The sequence below is a fragment of the Lucilia cuprina genome, chromosome 5, assembly GCF_022045245.1.
Source record: "Lucilia cuprina isolate Lc7/37 chromosome 5, ASM2204524v1, whole genome shotgun sequence".
NCBI lineage: Eukaryota > Metazoa > Arthropoda > Insecta > Diptera > Calliphoridae > Lucilia > Lucilia cuprina.
This window is the reverse complement of record NC_060953.1, coordinates 11,547,300-11,563,287: the sequence shown is the minus strand read 5'-3', so window position 1 is coordinate 11,563,287 and position 15,988 is coordinate 11,547,300. Positions and strand designations below refer to the sequence as shown.

The window sequence follows — 15,988 nt, the reverse complement described above, 5'->3', positions numbered from 1 at the left end:
AAGTTCAGCCAATTTTTTTCATCATCATCTCATCGTTCCTAAACTTCCATAGAAAACTTTTCTGTTTTTCAATTCTCAATCTGTTTTTTATAGAAAACTTCTTCAAGCATCAATTTTCTTTAGAAAATTCATGCAACGATCGTTGATCAATAAGATTTCTTCATCATCTTTTTATCGTTCCTTAACTTCTAGAGAAAACTTGATCATTGATCAATATTTCACAAAAAAACTTTTCTATTGATCAGTTTTCTATAAACAGATCTTTATTATCGATCTTTTTAAAGATTAGTTGTCTTTCAAAAGTTTGTTAACTTTTCTTTATTATCTTCTTATCGTCCCTTAACTTTTAGGGAAAACTTGTTCATTGATTAATATTTCACAGAAAACTTTTCTATTCTTTAGTTTTCTATAAAAAGAAGTTTACTATCGATTAATTTCTACAGAAAACTTTATCATAGTTCAATATTTCACAGAAAACTTTTCTATTGATCAGTTTTCTATAAAAAGAACTTCATTATCGATCTTTTTAACGATCAGTTGTCTTTCAAAAGTTTGGTCGTTGTTCTTCATTATCTGCTTATCGTCCCTTAACTTTTAAAGAAAACCTGATTTAATATTTCACAGAAAAGTTTTCTATTGATCAGTTTTCTATAAAAAGATCTTCTTTAGTGATTTATTTTCTTTAGAAAATTCATCGTTGATCAATAAATTTTTCGAAGAAAACTTGGTCTTAAAACAGTTTTCTTTAGAAAACATCTATAACGTTTAGTTTTCTTGAGAAAACTTAGATCGCTAAAGATCATTTCTAAAGTTAATTGAAAGGTTAAAATTATCTTTTGAAATGATCTTAAGCGATCTTGTTGTTGTTGTAACAGTTTGACTATGGCCGATAGTTCTTTCCTGGGGAAAAAACTTTCGGTTGATACAGCTGTCGCTGGGTTGACAATCTTTCGCCGAGTATGATTCGGGTCGTTCCGGAGCGAAGATTCAATTGTCGTGGGAACGAGCGATCTTGTAGTTTTGTTTTCTTTCAGGTTTCGATTAGAGATTCTTAAATTTTTGGTTAGAATTTGTAAAATATTCTTAATTTTAATATCAACTTACATTTATTTAAAAGCATTTTATCTTGTGGATGATTACATTTCTGAACCAATGAATGTAACAAAATATGAGCTGTATTATAGCGTTCAAAACAATTTTTGGTATTACTTAATAATTCATCTAAAGCAGCAGCCTGGCACTGTTATGGAAGACAAAGAAAAAACAATTACAATTGTCATTGAGTTGTCATTAAAGAAATAATAACTTACCATATCTAAAGCATAATCGTATAAAATTTTATCAGCTGTTATATTAAATGCATTGGCTTTTTGCAATAGACCAGTGCCATTTAATTTTTTCGATTCAAATAAAATGCTGCGATATTTTGAATTCATGGTTAATAAAGCTGTAATAAAAAGAAAGAAATTTAAAAATTTCCAAAAATTTTAATTTAAAGAGATTTATCTCCTACCATTCTTAACATTAGATGAAGGTTTCAAGTTGCCACTTCTTAGCTGTTGTGAAGCTAAATTTAAGCCGGATGATAACAATTGTAAAGCTCTTACCAATAACACTAATCTCTCGGCTCTCTTACAATGCTCAGGAGCATGCGGTGGGATTTGTGGTTGTTCATTAGAGCCGGCTGCCATTAAAGCCGACAGTGGAGCACAACGTGAATCAGCCACTTCTTGTATGCAATCGGTGAGGGCTAAAACAAAATTCAATTTGGATAAAGTTTCATTGTGTTCACGATCCATAAGGGTTTCTTCTGATAATTCGGGAGCATGGAATGCATGCAAATGATGATGACTATCTGTGGGATTACCACCGGCACCGGTAGCATTAGTATCTAAAAGACTTTGTAGACCACCAGTGGCACCCAATTCGGGTAAAGTAAAAGCTCTGGGACCCAACATAGGATGTTGATTGTTATTTTCCGAAGAACCCGAACCAGAACCCAATGAACCCACTGAGCCGGGAGCCACCATTAAAGTAGGACTACCCAGGGTGGGTAGTTTTGTGAGAGCGGACGGAAGCACGGGTGAACTATGTCCGGAGCGTCTTAAAGGCGATTGTGTATTACCACCAGGACTCACTTGCCAAGTGCTAGGAGCCGATGGTGGTGGTGTTTCTGATAGTGAGCCACCCGATGTAGAACGATGTCTACCCGTGGGTGGTGTACCAATAGCAAATTGTACCGCTGGTGGTGATATAGAATTAATATCACTACTAACACTACTTTTACGATGCTCCTGACGGCCCTTAACGCTAATCGGTTGAGATCTAGGTATCTGTTGAGCCGGTGAGGCTGTGGGTGCTGTAGTGGATAATTTTGGCGATGATATTTGTTCACTATTCGCCCTATAACGTACTTGATTCTTATCCATAGGAGATGCATTAGGTGCTGTGGCTGCTACGCCCGTATTAGTAGAATAACGCCTTACTGGTGCTGGCACCGGTTTAGGTTCTGATATTGGCAAAGTACTAGGTCTTGGAGGACTGGACTGATTTTGAACTGCTGCTGCTGCTGCTGCCGCTGCAGCATTAGCGTTCTGTTTAGTGGAATGTCTTTAAAAAAAAAGTTTTCCAAATTAATTTTCTTTTCATTTTCCATTTTTTACTTCTAGCAAAACTTACTTCTTTTCATAGTCAATAACATTTTGATCTTCTGGAAGATTTTTCGGTACTAATACAAAATCATCCGAATCTTCATGTGATCCCGAAGATTCGGTATTATTTTCACTTTCACATAAAATGCCCACATTTGTGATGGTTGCACAAATAGCAGGATTTTCAACCACCGAAACTGTAAAGAAATAAAAAAAGTTTAAGGATCAGTTTTTTAGTGCGTAAATAAGTAAACGATCACTTTTTTATGGAAAACTTTCAGTTCTAGTTCAGTTCTAGTTCAGTTCTAGTTCAGTTCTAGTTCTAGTTCAGTTCTAGTTCAGTTCTAGTTCAGTTCTAGTTCAGTTCTAGTTCAGTTCTAGTTCAGTTCTAGTTCAGTTCTAGTTCAGTTCTAGTTCAGTTCTAGTTCAGTTCTAGTTCAGTTCTAGTTCAGTTCTAGTTCAGTTCTAGTTCAGTTCTAGTTCAGTTCTAGTTCAGTTCTAGTTCAGTTCTAGTTCAGTTCTTAGTAAACTTAGTAAACTTTTAGTTTTTTATAGAAAACAAAGACTTTTACTTTAGCGATCTTATTCGATGATAATTTTTCTGTAAAAATTTTCTTCAGCGATCATTTTCCTATGGAAAACTTCTTAGAATATAGGTTTTTTTTCAAAGATCACTTTTCTATAGAAAATATTATCGTTCAATATTCTTTAGAAAACTTCTTTAGCGATCACTTTCTTCTTTATATTAATTACATTATTTTTTACATTATTTCATCAACTTACCAGCATTTTCATCTTGAAAATCATCATCGGCTCTTTGTAGTGGTTGTTGCTGCTGCTGCTGTTGCTTTTGTTGCTGTAATTGCTGCTGTAACTGTTGCTGTTGTAGCTGCTGCTGTTGTTCAAGTTGTTGTTGTAAGGGACTTTTCGATTTTGTTGGGGGTGTAGTGCCCATAGCCAGAGAAGCTGGTATATCACCTAAACAAGAAAAAAAAACAAAAAATTTTGATAAGAAAACATTTTATTTTTATTAAAAAAATAATTGTTTATACCTGGTGATGTGGCAGCCTTTTTGCCCTGCAAGAAACGATGATTGAAAAAGCTTTCAAAAGAAATTCTGTCCTTGGCATTGCGTCGCAATAGACACAATAACAAATCACGTAATTCGGGTGAAACACCATTGGGTATTCTAAAAAGCAAAAACACAAAATGTAAAAACAAATTTAGACCGAAAAAAAACAAAAAAATATTAAATGCATTTTAAGTTAAAATATATTTTTAGAATTTTAGCTAAAAATCTAAAAACAAAACAAAATCAAAAAACACATTAACCACTTACTTGGGTGCTAAATTGGCATTTTGTTCATAATAGAATTTCAATTCATTTGGTGTTTGTGCATAGAATGGTGCTTTACCGGTTAAACACTGATAAACGATCGTACCCAAAGACCATAGATCAGCTTTAGCATCATACTGCAAAGACATTATAACTTCAGGAGCCTAAAAATCAATTCAAAATTATTCAAATATTCTTATATAACAACAAAATTCAATAATCCCTACCATATACATGGGAGAACCACATAATGTGGCCGCCATAACACCTTCATTTAGAAAACGGGCAAAACCAAAATCAGCTAAAAACAAAAAAACAAGAACAACAAAACAAATTTCAATTAAAAATATTTAAAAGTTTTTTTATTTTATACAAAAATTTACCTATTTTTAGTGTTATTTTAGATGGTGCTGGCAGTGTTTTGCCATAATTGTGCGATAATAATATATTTTGTGGCTTTAGATCACGATGCACAATTCCTTTGGTATATAAAGCTTTCATGGCACCGGCTAAAAGTAAAAAAGACAAAAATATATTTGATTATGTATTTACATAAATTTTCTATAGAAATTTCCTACTACGATCACTTTTCTATGGAAAACTTTTTGTTTGATCAGTTTTTAAAAGAACACATTTTCAAAGATCGATTTTTCTATGGAAATTTACTACAAGAATCTGTTTCTTTACAAAACTTCTTTAATAATCTCTTTTCTAAAGAAAACTTTGCAAACGATCAGTTTTATCTAGAAAACTTGTTGAAAGATCAGTATTTAAGAGAATGATCAGTTTTCTATAGAAAAGATATTGAAAGATAAGTTTTCTATAGAAAAAAATATACATGATCAATTTTTAATAGAACATATTTTCAAAGATCGATTTTTCTATGGAAATCTACTACAAGAATCTGTTTCTTTACAAAACTTCTTTAATAATCTCTTTTCTATAGAAAACTTTGCAAACGATCAGTTTTATTTAGAAAACTTGTTAAAAGATCAGTTTTTAAAAGAATGATCTGTTTTCTATAGTACTAAACTTGTTGAAAGATCTGCTCTCTATGAAAATCTTATTCATCGATCAGTTTTCTAAAGACAACTTGTTCAATGATCAATTTTCTAAAGAGAATTTGTTCAACGATCAATTTTCTAAAGGGAACTTGTTTAACGATCAGTTTACTATAGAAAAGATATTGAAAGATCAGTTTTCTATAGAAAAAAAATATACATGATCAGTTTCTATGGAAAACTTTGCAAACGATCAGTTTTATCTAGAAAACTTGTTGAAATATCAGTTTTTAAAAGAATGATCAGTTTTTTATAGAACTAAACCTTTTAAAAGATCAGTTTTCTGTGAAGTTCTTATTTAAAGATCAGTTTTCTATAGAAAACAATATACATGATCAGTTTTTATGGAAAACTTTGAAAACGATCAGTTTTATCTAGAAAACTTGTTGAAAGATCAGTTTTTAAGAGAATGATCAGTTTTCTATAGAACTAAACTTGTTGAAAGAACAATTTTCTATGGAAATTTTATTCTTCGATCAGTTTTCTAAAGACAACTTGTTCAATGATCAATTTTCTAAAGAGAAATTGATCAACGACCAGTTTTCTAAAAAAAAATCGTCAACGATCAGTTTTCTAAGGAAAACTTTGTAAATAAGTTTTGCAATGGAAAACTTTTACAATGATCAGTTTTCTAAAGGAAAACTTGTACAATGATCAATTTTCTATATAAACGTTATTGAAAGATCAGTTTTCTATAGAATTTCTCTATGGAATATGTTTTTTTTTTAATTTTTTAATGATCTGTTTAACTTTTACAATGATCAGTTTTCTAAAGGAAAACTTGTACAATGATCAGTTTTCTATATAAACGTTATTGAAAGATCAGTTTTCCAAAAAATTTCTCTATGGAATCTGTTTTTTTTTTTAATTTTTTTAATGATCTGTTTTCTTTAGATAACTTTGCAAACGATCAGTTTTATATAAAAAACTAGTTGAAAGATCAGTTTTCAAAAGAAAAATTTCTACAATGATCAGTTTTCTATAAAACTAAACTTGTTGTAAGATCAGTTTTCTATGAAAATCATATTCATGGATCAATTTTATAAAGAGAACTTGTTCAACGATCAATTTTCTAAGGCAAACATCTTCAAAGATCAGTTGCATATAAAAAAACTTTTACAATGAACAGTTTTCTATAGAAAGTCTACTGAAAGACCATTTTTCTATAGAAAACTTGTTCAGCGAACAGTTTTCTAAAAAAAAACTTGTTCCACGAATGGTTTTCTAAAGAAAACTTGAAGAAAGATCAGTTTTCTATAGAGAACTTGTTGAACGATCATTTTTTTAAAGAAAACTTGTGCAACGTTCTGTTTTCTATAGAAAATTTGTTAAATAATGAGTTTTAACAGTTTTCTCTAGATAAATTCTTCAACGATTAGTTTTCTAAAGAAAACTAGTCAGTATTCTGTAGAAAACTACGTCAATGAACAGTTTTCTCTATAAAATTTTGTCAACGATCAGTTTTCTATTAAAAACTTTAACGACAATAACTTTTATAATGAAAACGTAATTAGAGATAATTTTTCTAGAGAAAACTTGTTCAACGACTTGTTCAATCAAAAACTAATTAAATGATCAATACTCAATAGAAAACTTGTTCAACGATCAGTTGTCTATAGAAAATTTAATCAACGATCAGTTTCCTAAAGAAAACTTGTTCGAACGATCAGTTTTCTATATAAAACTTGTTTCACAATCAATTTTCTATTGAAAACTTTATCGACGATCAGAAAACTTGATCAACGATTTGTTTTCTAAAGAAAACTTTGCCAACGATCAGTTTCTTTAGAGAAAACTATAACAACGTTCAGTTTCCTAAAGAAAACTTGTTCATACGATAAGTTTCCTAAAACTTGTTCGAATGATCACTTTTCTAAAGAAAACTTGTTTAAAAGTAAATTTTCTATTGAAAACTTCATTAACAATTAGTTTTTTAACGAAAACATGTCCTTCGATCAGTTTTCTGTTGAAAACTTTAAATCGGTCTATTTTAATAAAAACGTTAGCATCGATCACTTTCTTTTGAAATCCTCGTCATCGATCATTTAAAATATCTTTTTTGATCATATTATTCTTTTTCAAAAACTTCTTGATCCTTTCTATTTTCCATAGAAATTCTCTTCAGAAACAAAAGTTTCTCTTTTTTTTTTTGTAACTTACTAATTTCTTATACTTACCCAATTGTATTAAAAACAATCGTACTGTATCCTCGCTCAAAGTACCCTTGACACTTAAATAATCTGCCAGATCACCGCCATTACAATACTAGAAAAAAAAAGAAAATTAAAATTTATTACTAAAATTAAAAAAAAATGTATAAAAAACATATTAAATGATCTTAATCTTGAGAAATTAACAAAAATCATTTTAAACTTGACCTGTAAAAATAAATCAAAGTGTAAATTATGTTATGAAGCAATAAAACTACATACTAACTAAAATATTATATATGCACGACTTAACGATCATAGTATGCGTTTACACTAGACCAGACACATGCATTGACTAATTTAGATTATGATAAAGATGAAGATGATCGTCTTGTCAAGTTTAAAACTAATTTAAATGATCAACTAAAACAACCTACTAATATTGTATTAAACATTAAAATTTCTTTTTTAAATTTTAAATTCTAACAAGTACAAGTGTTTTATTTCATCATAGAAATGGCTATTGACTTTGCACAACAATAACAATATTTTATTATTGCTCATAAACCAAATGAAAATGATGAGTCATTTCCTAATTTTAAGTTCAAATGTTTTTCCTAGACTTTAGTCTAGAGTAAACATTTCAGGATGTTAAAAAAAATCAATAAAACAATAACAATGAAGTCACTCTTACATCATTAGACTTAACGGAGCTTTTATTTTCTATACTAATAGGCCACACTGTTGTTAAGAAGTTGCCATATTTGCATAACATTTAAGTGTTTTTATTATCTTAAAAAAACATGTGCGTGTTAGTAACAGCTGTAATATATACAAATGACGTTTTAATTATTTTTATTATTAAATAATTATTTTTCTTGTAATTTAAAGTAAATCTCCTTGTTATTCAAAGTCCATAAAATCTTTGTATTTTAAAGATTTTAATCAAAGTCTTTTAACAAATCTACATTAACCCATATTTTAGTTTATTACAATAATCTTATTAATAACATTACAAAGCAATTAAAATCAATTTAAAAACTAAAAATAATTCTAAAAAGCGTGATCTATTCAAGAGAAGTAGTTAACGAAAGAGTTGACATGTAAAAAAATAACAAATTTAAACGTCGAGCAGTGTTCTAACGATCATATTTTCTATAGAAAACTTTAATAACCATGACTTTTTTCAATTTTCTATAAAAAAGTTTCGCAAATATCAGATTTCTATATACAAACATAAGCAACGATCATATTTTCTATAGAAAACATTAATAACCATGACTTTTTTTCAATTTTCTATAAAAAAGTTTCGCAAATATCAGATTTCTATATACAAACATAAGCAATGATCAGTTTTCTAATAGAAAAACATAACAATGATCAGTTTTCAATAGAATACTTTAACAACGAACCTTTTTTCTATAGGCAACTTTAATAACGATCAGTTTTCTAAGGGAAACATTCACAAAGATCAGTTTTCTAATAGAAAATCCTTACAACGATCAGTTTTCTATGGAAAACTTTCAAAACGATCAGTTTTCTATGGAAAACTATAACAACGAGTTATCTATAAAAAAAACTTTAACAACGATCAGTTTTCTAATAAAAAAACATAACAACGTTCAGTTATTTACAGAAATCTTTCAATACGATCACTTTTCTTTAAAAAAAAAAAAAAAAAAAACTTTAACAGCGATCAGTTTTCTATTGAAAACTTTTACAACGATCACTTTTTATTGAAAACTAAAACAACGATCAGTTTTCTATGGAAAAATTTCACAACGATTAGTTTTCTTTAGAAAACTTTAACAACGATCAGTTTTCTATGGAAAACTTTCACAACGATCAGTTTTCTATGGAAAACTATAACAACGATCAGTTATCTATAAAAAAAACTTTAACAACGATCAGTTTTCTAATAAAAAAACCATAACAACGTTCAGTTTTTTACAGAAATCTTTAAATACGATCACTTTTCTTTAAAAACATTAACAGCGATCAGTTTTCTATTGAAAACTTTAACAACGATCAGTTCTCTATAGAAAACTTTTACAACGATAAGTTTTTTATGGAAAACTAAAACAACAATCAGTTTTTTTTATGGAAAACTAAAACAACAATCAGTTTTTTATGGAAAACATTCACAACGATCAGTTTTTAATAGAAATCCATTACAACGATCAGTTTTCTATGGAAAAATTTCACAACGATTTCTTTAGAAAATTTTTACAACGATCAGTTTTCTATGGAAAACTATAACAACGATCAGTTATCTATAAAAAACTTTAACAACGATCAGTTTTCTAATAAAACGTTCAGTTTTTTACAGAATTCTTTCAATACGATCACTTTTCTTTAAAAAACATTAACAGCGATCAGTTTTCTATTGAAAACTTTAACAACGATCAGTTCTCTATAGAAAACTTTAACAACGATCAGTTTTCTATGAAAAACATTCACATTCACGATCAGTTTTTTATAGAAAAACTTTAACAACGATAAATTTTAATGGAAATCTTTCAATACGATCAGTTTTCTTTAGAAAACTTCAACAACGATCAGTTTTCTAATGGAAATTTGAACAACGATCAGTTCTTTATAGAAAACTTTAACAACGATAAATTTTCTAATAAAAAACAACAATCAGTTTATTATAGAAAACTTTAACAACGATAATTTTAATGAAAAAATTTCAATACGATCACTTTTCTTCAAAAAAAATTTAACAGCAATCACTTTTCTATTGAAAACTTTAACAACGGTTAGTTCTCTATAGAAAACTTTAACAACGATCAGTTCTATATAGAAAACTTTAACAACTTACAGTTTTCTAATAAAAAACCTTAACAACGATCAGTTTTTTATAGAAAACTTTAACAGCGATCAGTTTGCTATAGAAAAGATTCACAACGATCAGTTTTAGATGGAAAACTTTCAAAACGTTCAATTTTCTATGGAAAACTAAAACAACACGCAGTTTTCTATAATAAACTAAAATAACGAGCAGTTTTCTATAAAAAACTTTAACAACTAGAAGTTTACTTAGAAAACCATAAGAACTATCAGTTTTCTATAAAAATCTTTAATTACGATCAGTTTTCTATGGAAAACTTTCACTACGATAAGTTTTCTAAAAAAAACTTTATCTACGATTAGTTTTCTATGGAATACTTTCAATACGAGCAGTTTTTTTTTTATAGAAACTTCATTATCAATTAGTTTTCTATAGAAAACTTTAACAACTATTCGTTTTCTTTACAATATTTAGGTTTTCTATAAACAAGACTTCAGCAAAGATGTGTTTTCTATACAAACTATCATCACTGATCAGTTTTCTATTAAAAACTTTAGCAATTTAACATTTTTATAAAAAAAAGTCTCTTTATTGTTTAGTTTTCTATAAAAAACTTTACCATCGCTAAATTTTATTGTCAAGTTTTCTATAGAAAACTTGTTTATAAAACTATTCTCCATATAAAATTCCTTAAACGAAAATTTTTCTCTAAAAAAATTCTTTTAAAATCGGATTTAATGGGTTTTATCGATCGATTTTCTATATACAAAACTTCGGCGAAGATCAGTCAAACATTCTGATCACTTTTCCATAGAAAGTCTCTTTATCGTTTAAGTTTTCTATGGAAAACTTTACTATCGATTAGTATTCTATTGAAAATGTTATTAGCGAACAGTCAACATCGCCAGAGATTAATTTTCATTAGAAAACTTCTTTATAGAACAATTCTCCATATAAAAACACTTTAACGGTAAGTTTTCTATAGCAAACTTCTTCTACAATGTTGTCAACTCACTCACCAATAAAGATCACCCTTTATTGAAGAGAATAGATATTCTGCAAATTTCATAAAAGGGAAAAACCTAAAAAAAATTCCCATATGTGTTAAAAGATTTTTTTTAAATTAAATTTTTTACAACTTTACAAAAACAAAAATTAAAGGGAAAAAATGGCATTTCTACTCTGAACCACAACAAAATCATTAAAAATTTTACAATACAAAAGAATCAAAACAATTAAAACAAAAAAACAACAGATAGACATACGGATGGATGGACGGTTTAAACAAAATGTCAGGTCGGGCTGACTGACTGACGGACTGTGGTTGGTTGGTTTTATTTCTGAAACATTTAACATGTCAATGACTTTCTTTAATTGTTTATAGAGAACATACTTTATTGTTGTTTTGTAGAAAAAAAATGTACGAAATCGGAAGTGAAATTGTAATTATAAACAAAAAAATAAACAACGAAACAAAAACAGAGAGACATAAAAAATACACAATAAAGCTTCAAATTACATGAGTAAAAAACAATTTAGTTAAAGTTTATTACAACACTAACAAATAGAAGAGCAGTGAAAGAGGAAAACAAAAAACCATTAAATTGCGTAAACTTAAAGATATAAAAAAGTATTTAAAAAATATGAAATACTTAATAAAAACTTCAAATTCAGTAAAATAAATACAACTTTTCATTACACTGTAAGTGGAACAGATTTTTATAACATTTCTGTTAATAATAACATTACACTCTGTTATATCTCTCTCTACATATCACATTCAAGAGAATGTTACCGCAAACAAGTTTTTTCTTTAAAAATTAAAAGAGTATGATTATCAGGCATGGAAACTAGACTATAGACCAGACCATATACTAGACTATAGACTACACTATAGACTAAATTATAGACTAGACTATAGACCAGACCATAGACCAGACTATAGACCAGACTATAGACTAGACTATAGACTAGACTATAGACTAGACTATAGACTAGACTATAGACTAGACTATAGACTAGACTATAGACTAGACTATAGACTAGACTATAGACTAGACTATAGACTAGACTATAGACTAGACTATAGACTAGACTATAGACTAGACTATAGACTAGACTATAGACTAGACTATAGACTAGACAATAGACTAGACTATAGACTAGACTATAGATTAGGTTATAGACTAAACATAGATTAAACTCTACAGTTTTGATGTTGATATCGCGATATATTTCGTTGTCTAAAGTACTATTGTAATAAATTTCCCATCCCTGGCAAGAGAATAATAACAAAACATATGAGTGTACTTGTTTTTTAATACAAAGCTTAATTGAGAAGAGTGTCTGAAACAAAACTAAAGAGACAACAAAGCTCAATTATAATATTGGAAAAAAATTATTGAAACTGAAACCGAACGTAAAAAAAACAGTTGTATTTTGACTTTTTAGTAGAACGGTATGGTAGACAGGGAGAAAAAAAACACAAATAAAATAACACATAAAAAGAAGAAACGAGAAAATAAAACGCAGCGAATATGCAAAATGAAACCTTAAAATTAAGCAAAACAACAAAATAAAAAGAAAACAAGCAAAACTAATAAATAAAATAGCAATATAATGAATTAAAAACCTAAAGAAATAAATGAATAAAAAAAAACAAAAAATTTATTATAAATCAATAAAGAAATGACAACTAAATTGTACATTTTACAAAAATTAACAAATTTATTTAAAACATAATAATTCTTTTGTGTTACAAAATTATTACGATTTTTGTTTTTAATAATTTTGGAAGTTGTACTTTACTCATTTCAATTTAAAACAAAAAAATGTTAAAATTAAAACAAACAATAAAATATATTCAGAGTAAAGGTCAAAATTAACAAAACCCCGATCATTCCACAAAATAATTTAAAACAAAACAACAACAAAAACAATTAATAGCGATAAAACAAAATATACACATGTAATATATAGATTCTATATAGAAACGATTTGACTAAAGTACTTGTTCCAATAACTATACTCGAGTAAACGATTACTTGTTACAAATGAAAATTTCGTTCACGATCAGTATAATTAAGAAAATTTTTTTAGTTTTCCATGACAAACCTTATAAGCCAATAGTCTTGTAAAGAAAATATCATTAAGTTTCCGTTTTAAATAAAAAATTTCATCAACGATCAGTTTTCTTTAGAAAAACTTCATAAACGATCGTTAAAAACATCAGCATCCTTCGATTTTCTGTAGAAAAATTAAACAACAATTAGTTTTCTAATGAAAACCTTTCGTTTTCTATAGACAATTTTATCATCGTTTAATTTTCTATAGAAAGAAATAGAAAGATTCATAAACGATAAATTTTCTATAGAAAACTTTATCAACAGTTTTCTTTAAAAAAACTTCATCAACGATCGTTAAAAACGTCAGCAACCATTGATTTTCTATAGAAAAATTCAACAAAAATTAGTTTTCTAATGAAAACCTTTCGTTTTCTAAAGACAATTTTATCATCGAATAATTTTCTATAGAATGAAATGGAAAACTTCATCAACAGTAAATTTTCTATAGAAAACTTCACCAACGATCAGTTTTCTATAGAAAACTTTATCAACGATCAGTTTTCTATAGAAAACTTCACCAACGATCAGTTTTCTATAGAAAGCTTCATCAAAGAACAATTTTTATATAGAAAACTTCTTTAATGATCAGTTTTCTATAAAATACTTGAATAATAATCAGTTCTCTATAGAAAACTTCATCAACATTACAGTTTCCTATAGAGAACATCATCAAAGATCACATTTCTATAGAATACTTTATTAATGATCAGTTTTATATAGAAAACTTTGTTAACGATCAGTTTTCTATAGACAACTTTGTTAACGATCAGTTTTCTAAAGTAAACTTTATCAACATACAGTTTCCTATAGAAAACTTCAAAAACGATCAGTTTTCTATAGAAAACATTAAAATTTCTATAGAAAATTTCTTTGTCGATCGGTTTTTATATAAAGCTCTTTATCATTGATCAGTTTTTTTATACAGAATATCATCACCGATCTGTTTTCTATGATCAGTTTTCTATAGAAAACTTCAATGATCGATTAGATTTCTAAAGAAAATTTCTTTGTCGATCGGTTTTATATAAAAAACTTTATCATTGATCAGTTTATTTTATACGAAATATCATCAACGATCGGTTTTCTATAGACATCATTATCATCAATCTGTTTTCTAAAGAAAACTTTATCAACGATCATGTTAAATTATATCTCTTTTCTAGAGGAAACTTATTTATAGGAAACATGTTCAAAATTACTCTCTTCAATAGAAATCTTTCGAAACGATCGGTTTTCATTAAACTTTCTCAACAAAAAAAAAATCGAATAACTATTTGCCATAAACTGCATTAAACATTGTGTTTACATTTTGCAAAGGAGAACGTCAGCTCGCTCTCTCTCTCTCTTTACAAATTGATTTCTTTTATTTGTTTTCAATTTTACAAAGAAAAATAAAACCTTAACAATAATTATGATGATTTAGTAAAATATAAATAATTATTTATAAATAATTGCAAATGTTTAACTGTTTTAATTAAATGAAAAAAAATGTTTCAATGAATTATAAAAAAATTAAAAAAAATTTAATGGAATTTTTGTATAAACTAAAGAAAATTAATTTAAAATTATAAAATTTAAGAAATTTTTGTTTCTTTTCTTTAATTTAATCTAAATTAACAAAACTATTTATTAATTTATTAAGTAAAACCTTTTAGATTGTGATTAACAATAAAAAAGTGTTAAGAAATTGCAAAAAATATAACAAAATCAAACAAATTAAAAGTACTTGTTCCCAAGTATTTATGTGGCCACACTGATAATAACAAAAACAATAACAACAATACATGTTTCAATAGAAATAACAACAATATAGCATAGGATGATTAAACTTAAACAATGACAACAATAATGCAAAGAAAAACAAGTCATACATAGAAAATACAATAATAACAACAAAAACAACTTCTTAGTAATAATAAAAATAATAAAACAAAAACATTACGATTTCTAAACAACAAAAACAAAAAAACTGATAAGATTAATAAGACCAAAAAGATTATCAATGAAAAGCAAAAAAAAAAGGAGTAAAAAAGAAAAAAAAAATAAAGAGAAAATATGATTTATAAAATAAACAAAAAGAGAGGGAAAGCTGACCATTTTATTAATCTTGAACAAGAATCTAAAGAACTTGTTATAAATATTAAATTTAATAACTTATTTGCAACCAATTACTTAAAATTATTAATTGCTATGAGAAAAGAACCCTACAAAATCGCTTTAAAAACAAACACTACATACGGCAGCTTTGTTAATGAAATGTAAAAGATAACAAAAGAGAGAGCAACAATGACAATTAAGAGAGTGTAAACAAAAGTAAACACAAGAAGCAAGAGTGATAATAATTTACATTACTCAGTTAAAATATGCTGGATTTTAATAAACAATTAGAGTTGAAACTAAAATAATTATAAATTTTTCAATTAATTGTTATTGTTTTTAAACAATAAACTATATAAAACAATAAATAAAAACAAAGATAAAAGGGGTTGTGAAGAAAGCATAAAAATCAGACATGGAAAATTGAAATTTTTAAATAGTTATAACTTGCCTATAGGCTATAGAGACTAGACTATAGACTAGACTAGACTCTAGACTAGACTATAAACAAGACTATAGACTAGACTATAGACTAGACTATAGACTAGACTCTAGACTAGACTATAAACAAGACTATAGACTAGACTATAGATTAGACTATAGACAAGACTATAGACTAGACTATAGACTAGACTATAGACTAGACTATAGACTAGACTATAGTATAATATGCTGGATTTTAATAAACAATTAGAGTTGAAACTAAAATAATTATAAATTTTTCAATTAATTGTTATTGTTTTTAAACAATAAACTATATAAAACAATAAATAA

At 27.4% G+C, this 15,988-nt stretch overlaps 2 protein-coding genes across 2 annotated transcripts in view; one reads left to right on the top strand and one right to left on the bottom strand.

Annotated features, from left to right (window-relative positions):
- The window catches only part of LOC111683141 (serine/threonine-protein kinase unc-51), a 36,288-nt gene that overhangs the window by 3,072 nt on the left and 17,228 nt on the right, over positions 1-15,988 (bottom strand). The window contains exons 3-12 of the mRNA XM_046951265.1: positions 7,226-7,313; positions 4,371-4,496; positions 4,215-4,288; positions 3,991-4,151; positions 3,704-3,840; positions 3,435-3,629; positions 2,680-2,848; positions 1,514-2,610; positions 1,311-1,447; positions 1,105-1,240 (exon numbers count right to left, since the gene is read on the bottom strand). Coding sequence (XP_046807221.1) covers positions 1,105-1,240; positions 1,311-1,447; positions 1,514-2,610; positions 2,680-2,848; positions 3,435-3,629; positions 3,704-3,840; positions 3,991-4,151; positions 4,215-4,288; positions 4,371-4,496; positions 7,226-7,313 — 2,320 coding nt within the window. The remainder of the gene's footprint in view (positions 1-1,104; positions 1,241-1,310; positions 1,448-1,513; positions 2,611-2,679; positions 2,849-3,434; positions 3,630-3,703; positions 3,841-3,990; positions 4,152-4,214; positions 4,289-4,370; positions 4,497-7,225; positions 7,314-15,988) is intronic.
- The window catches only part of LOC111683147 (toll-like receptor 3), an 8,444-nt gene continuing 5,136 nt past the window's right edge, over positions 12,681-15,988 (top strand). The window contains exons 1-2 of the mRNA XM_046953044.1: positions 12,681-12,694; positions 12,931-12,960. Coding sequence (XP_046809000.1) covers positions 12,681-12,694; positions 12,931-12,960 — 44 coding nt within the window. The remainder of the gene's footprint in view (positions 12,695-12,930; positions 12,961-15,988) is intronic.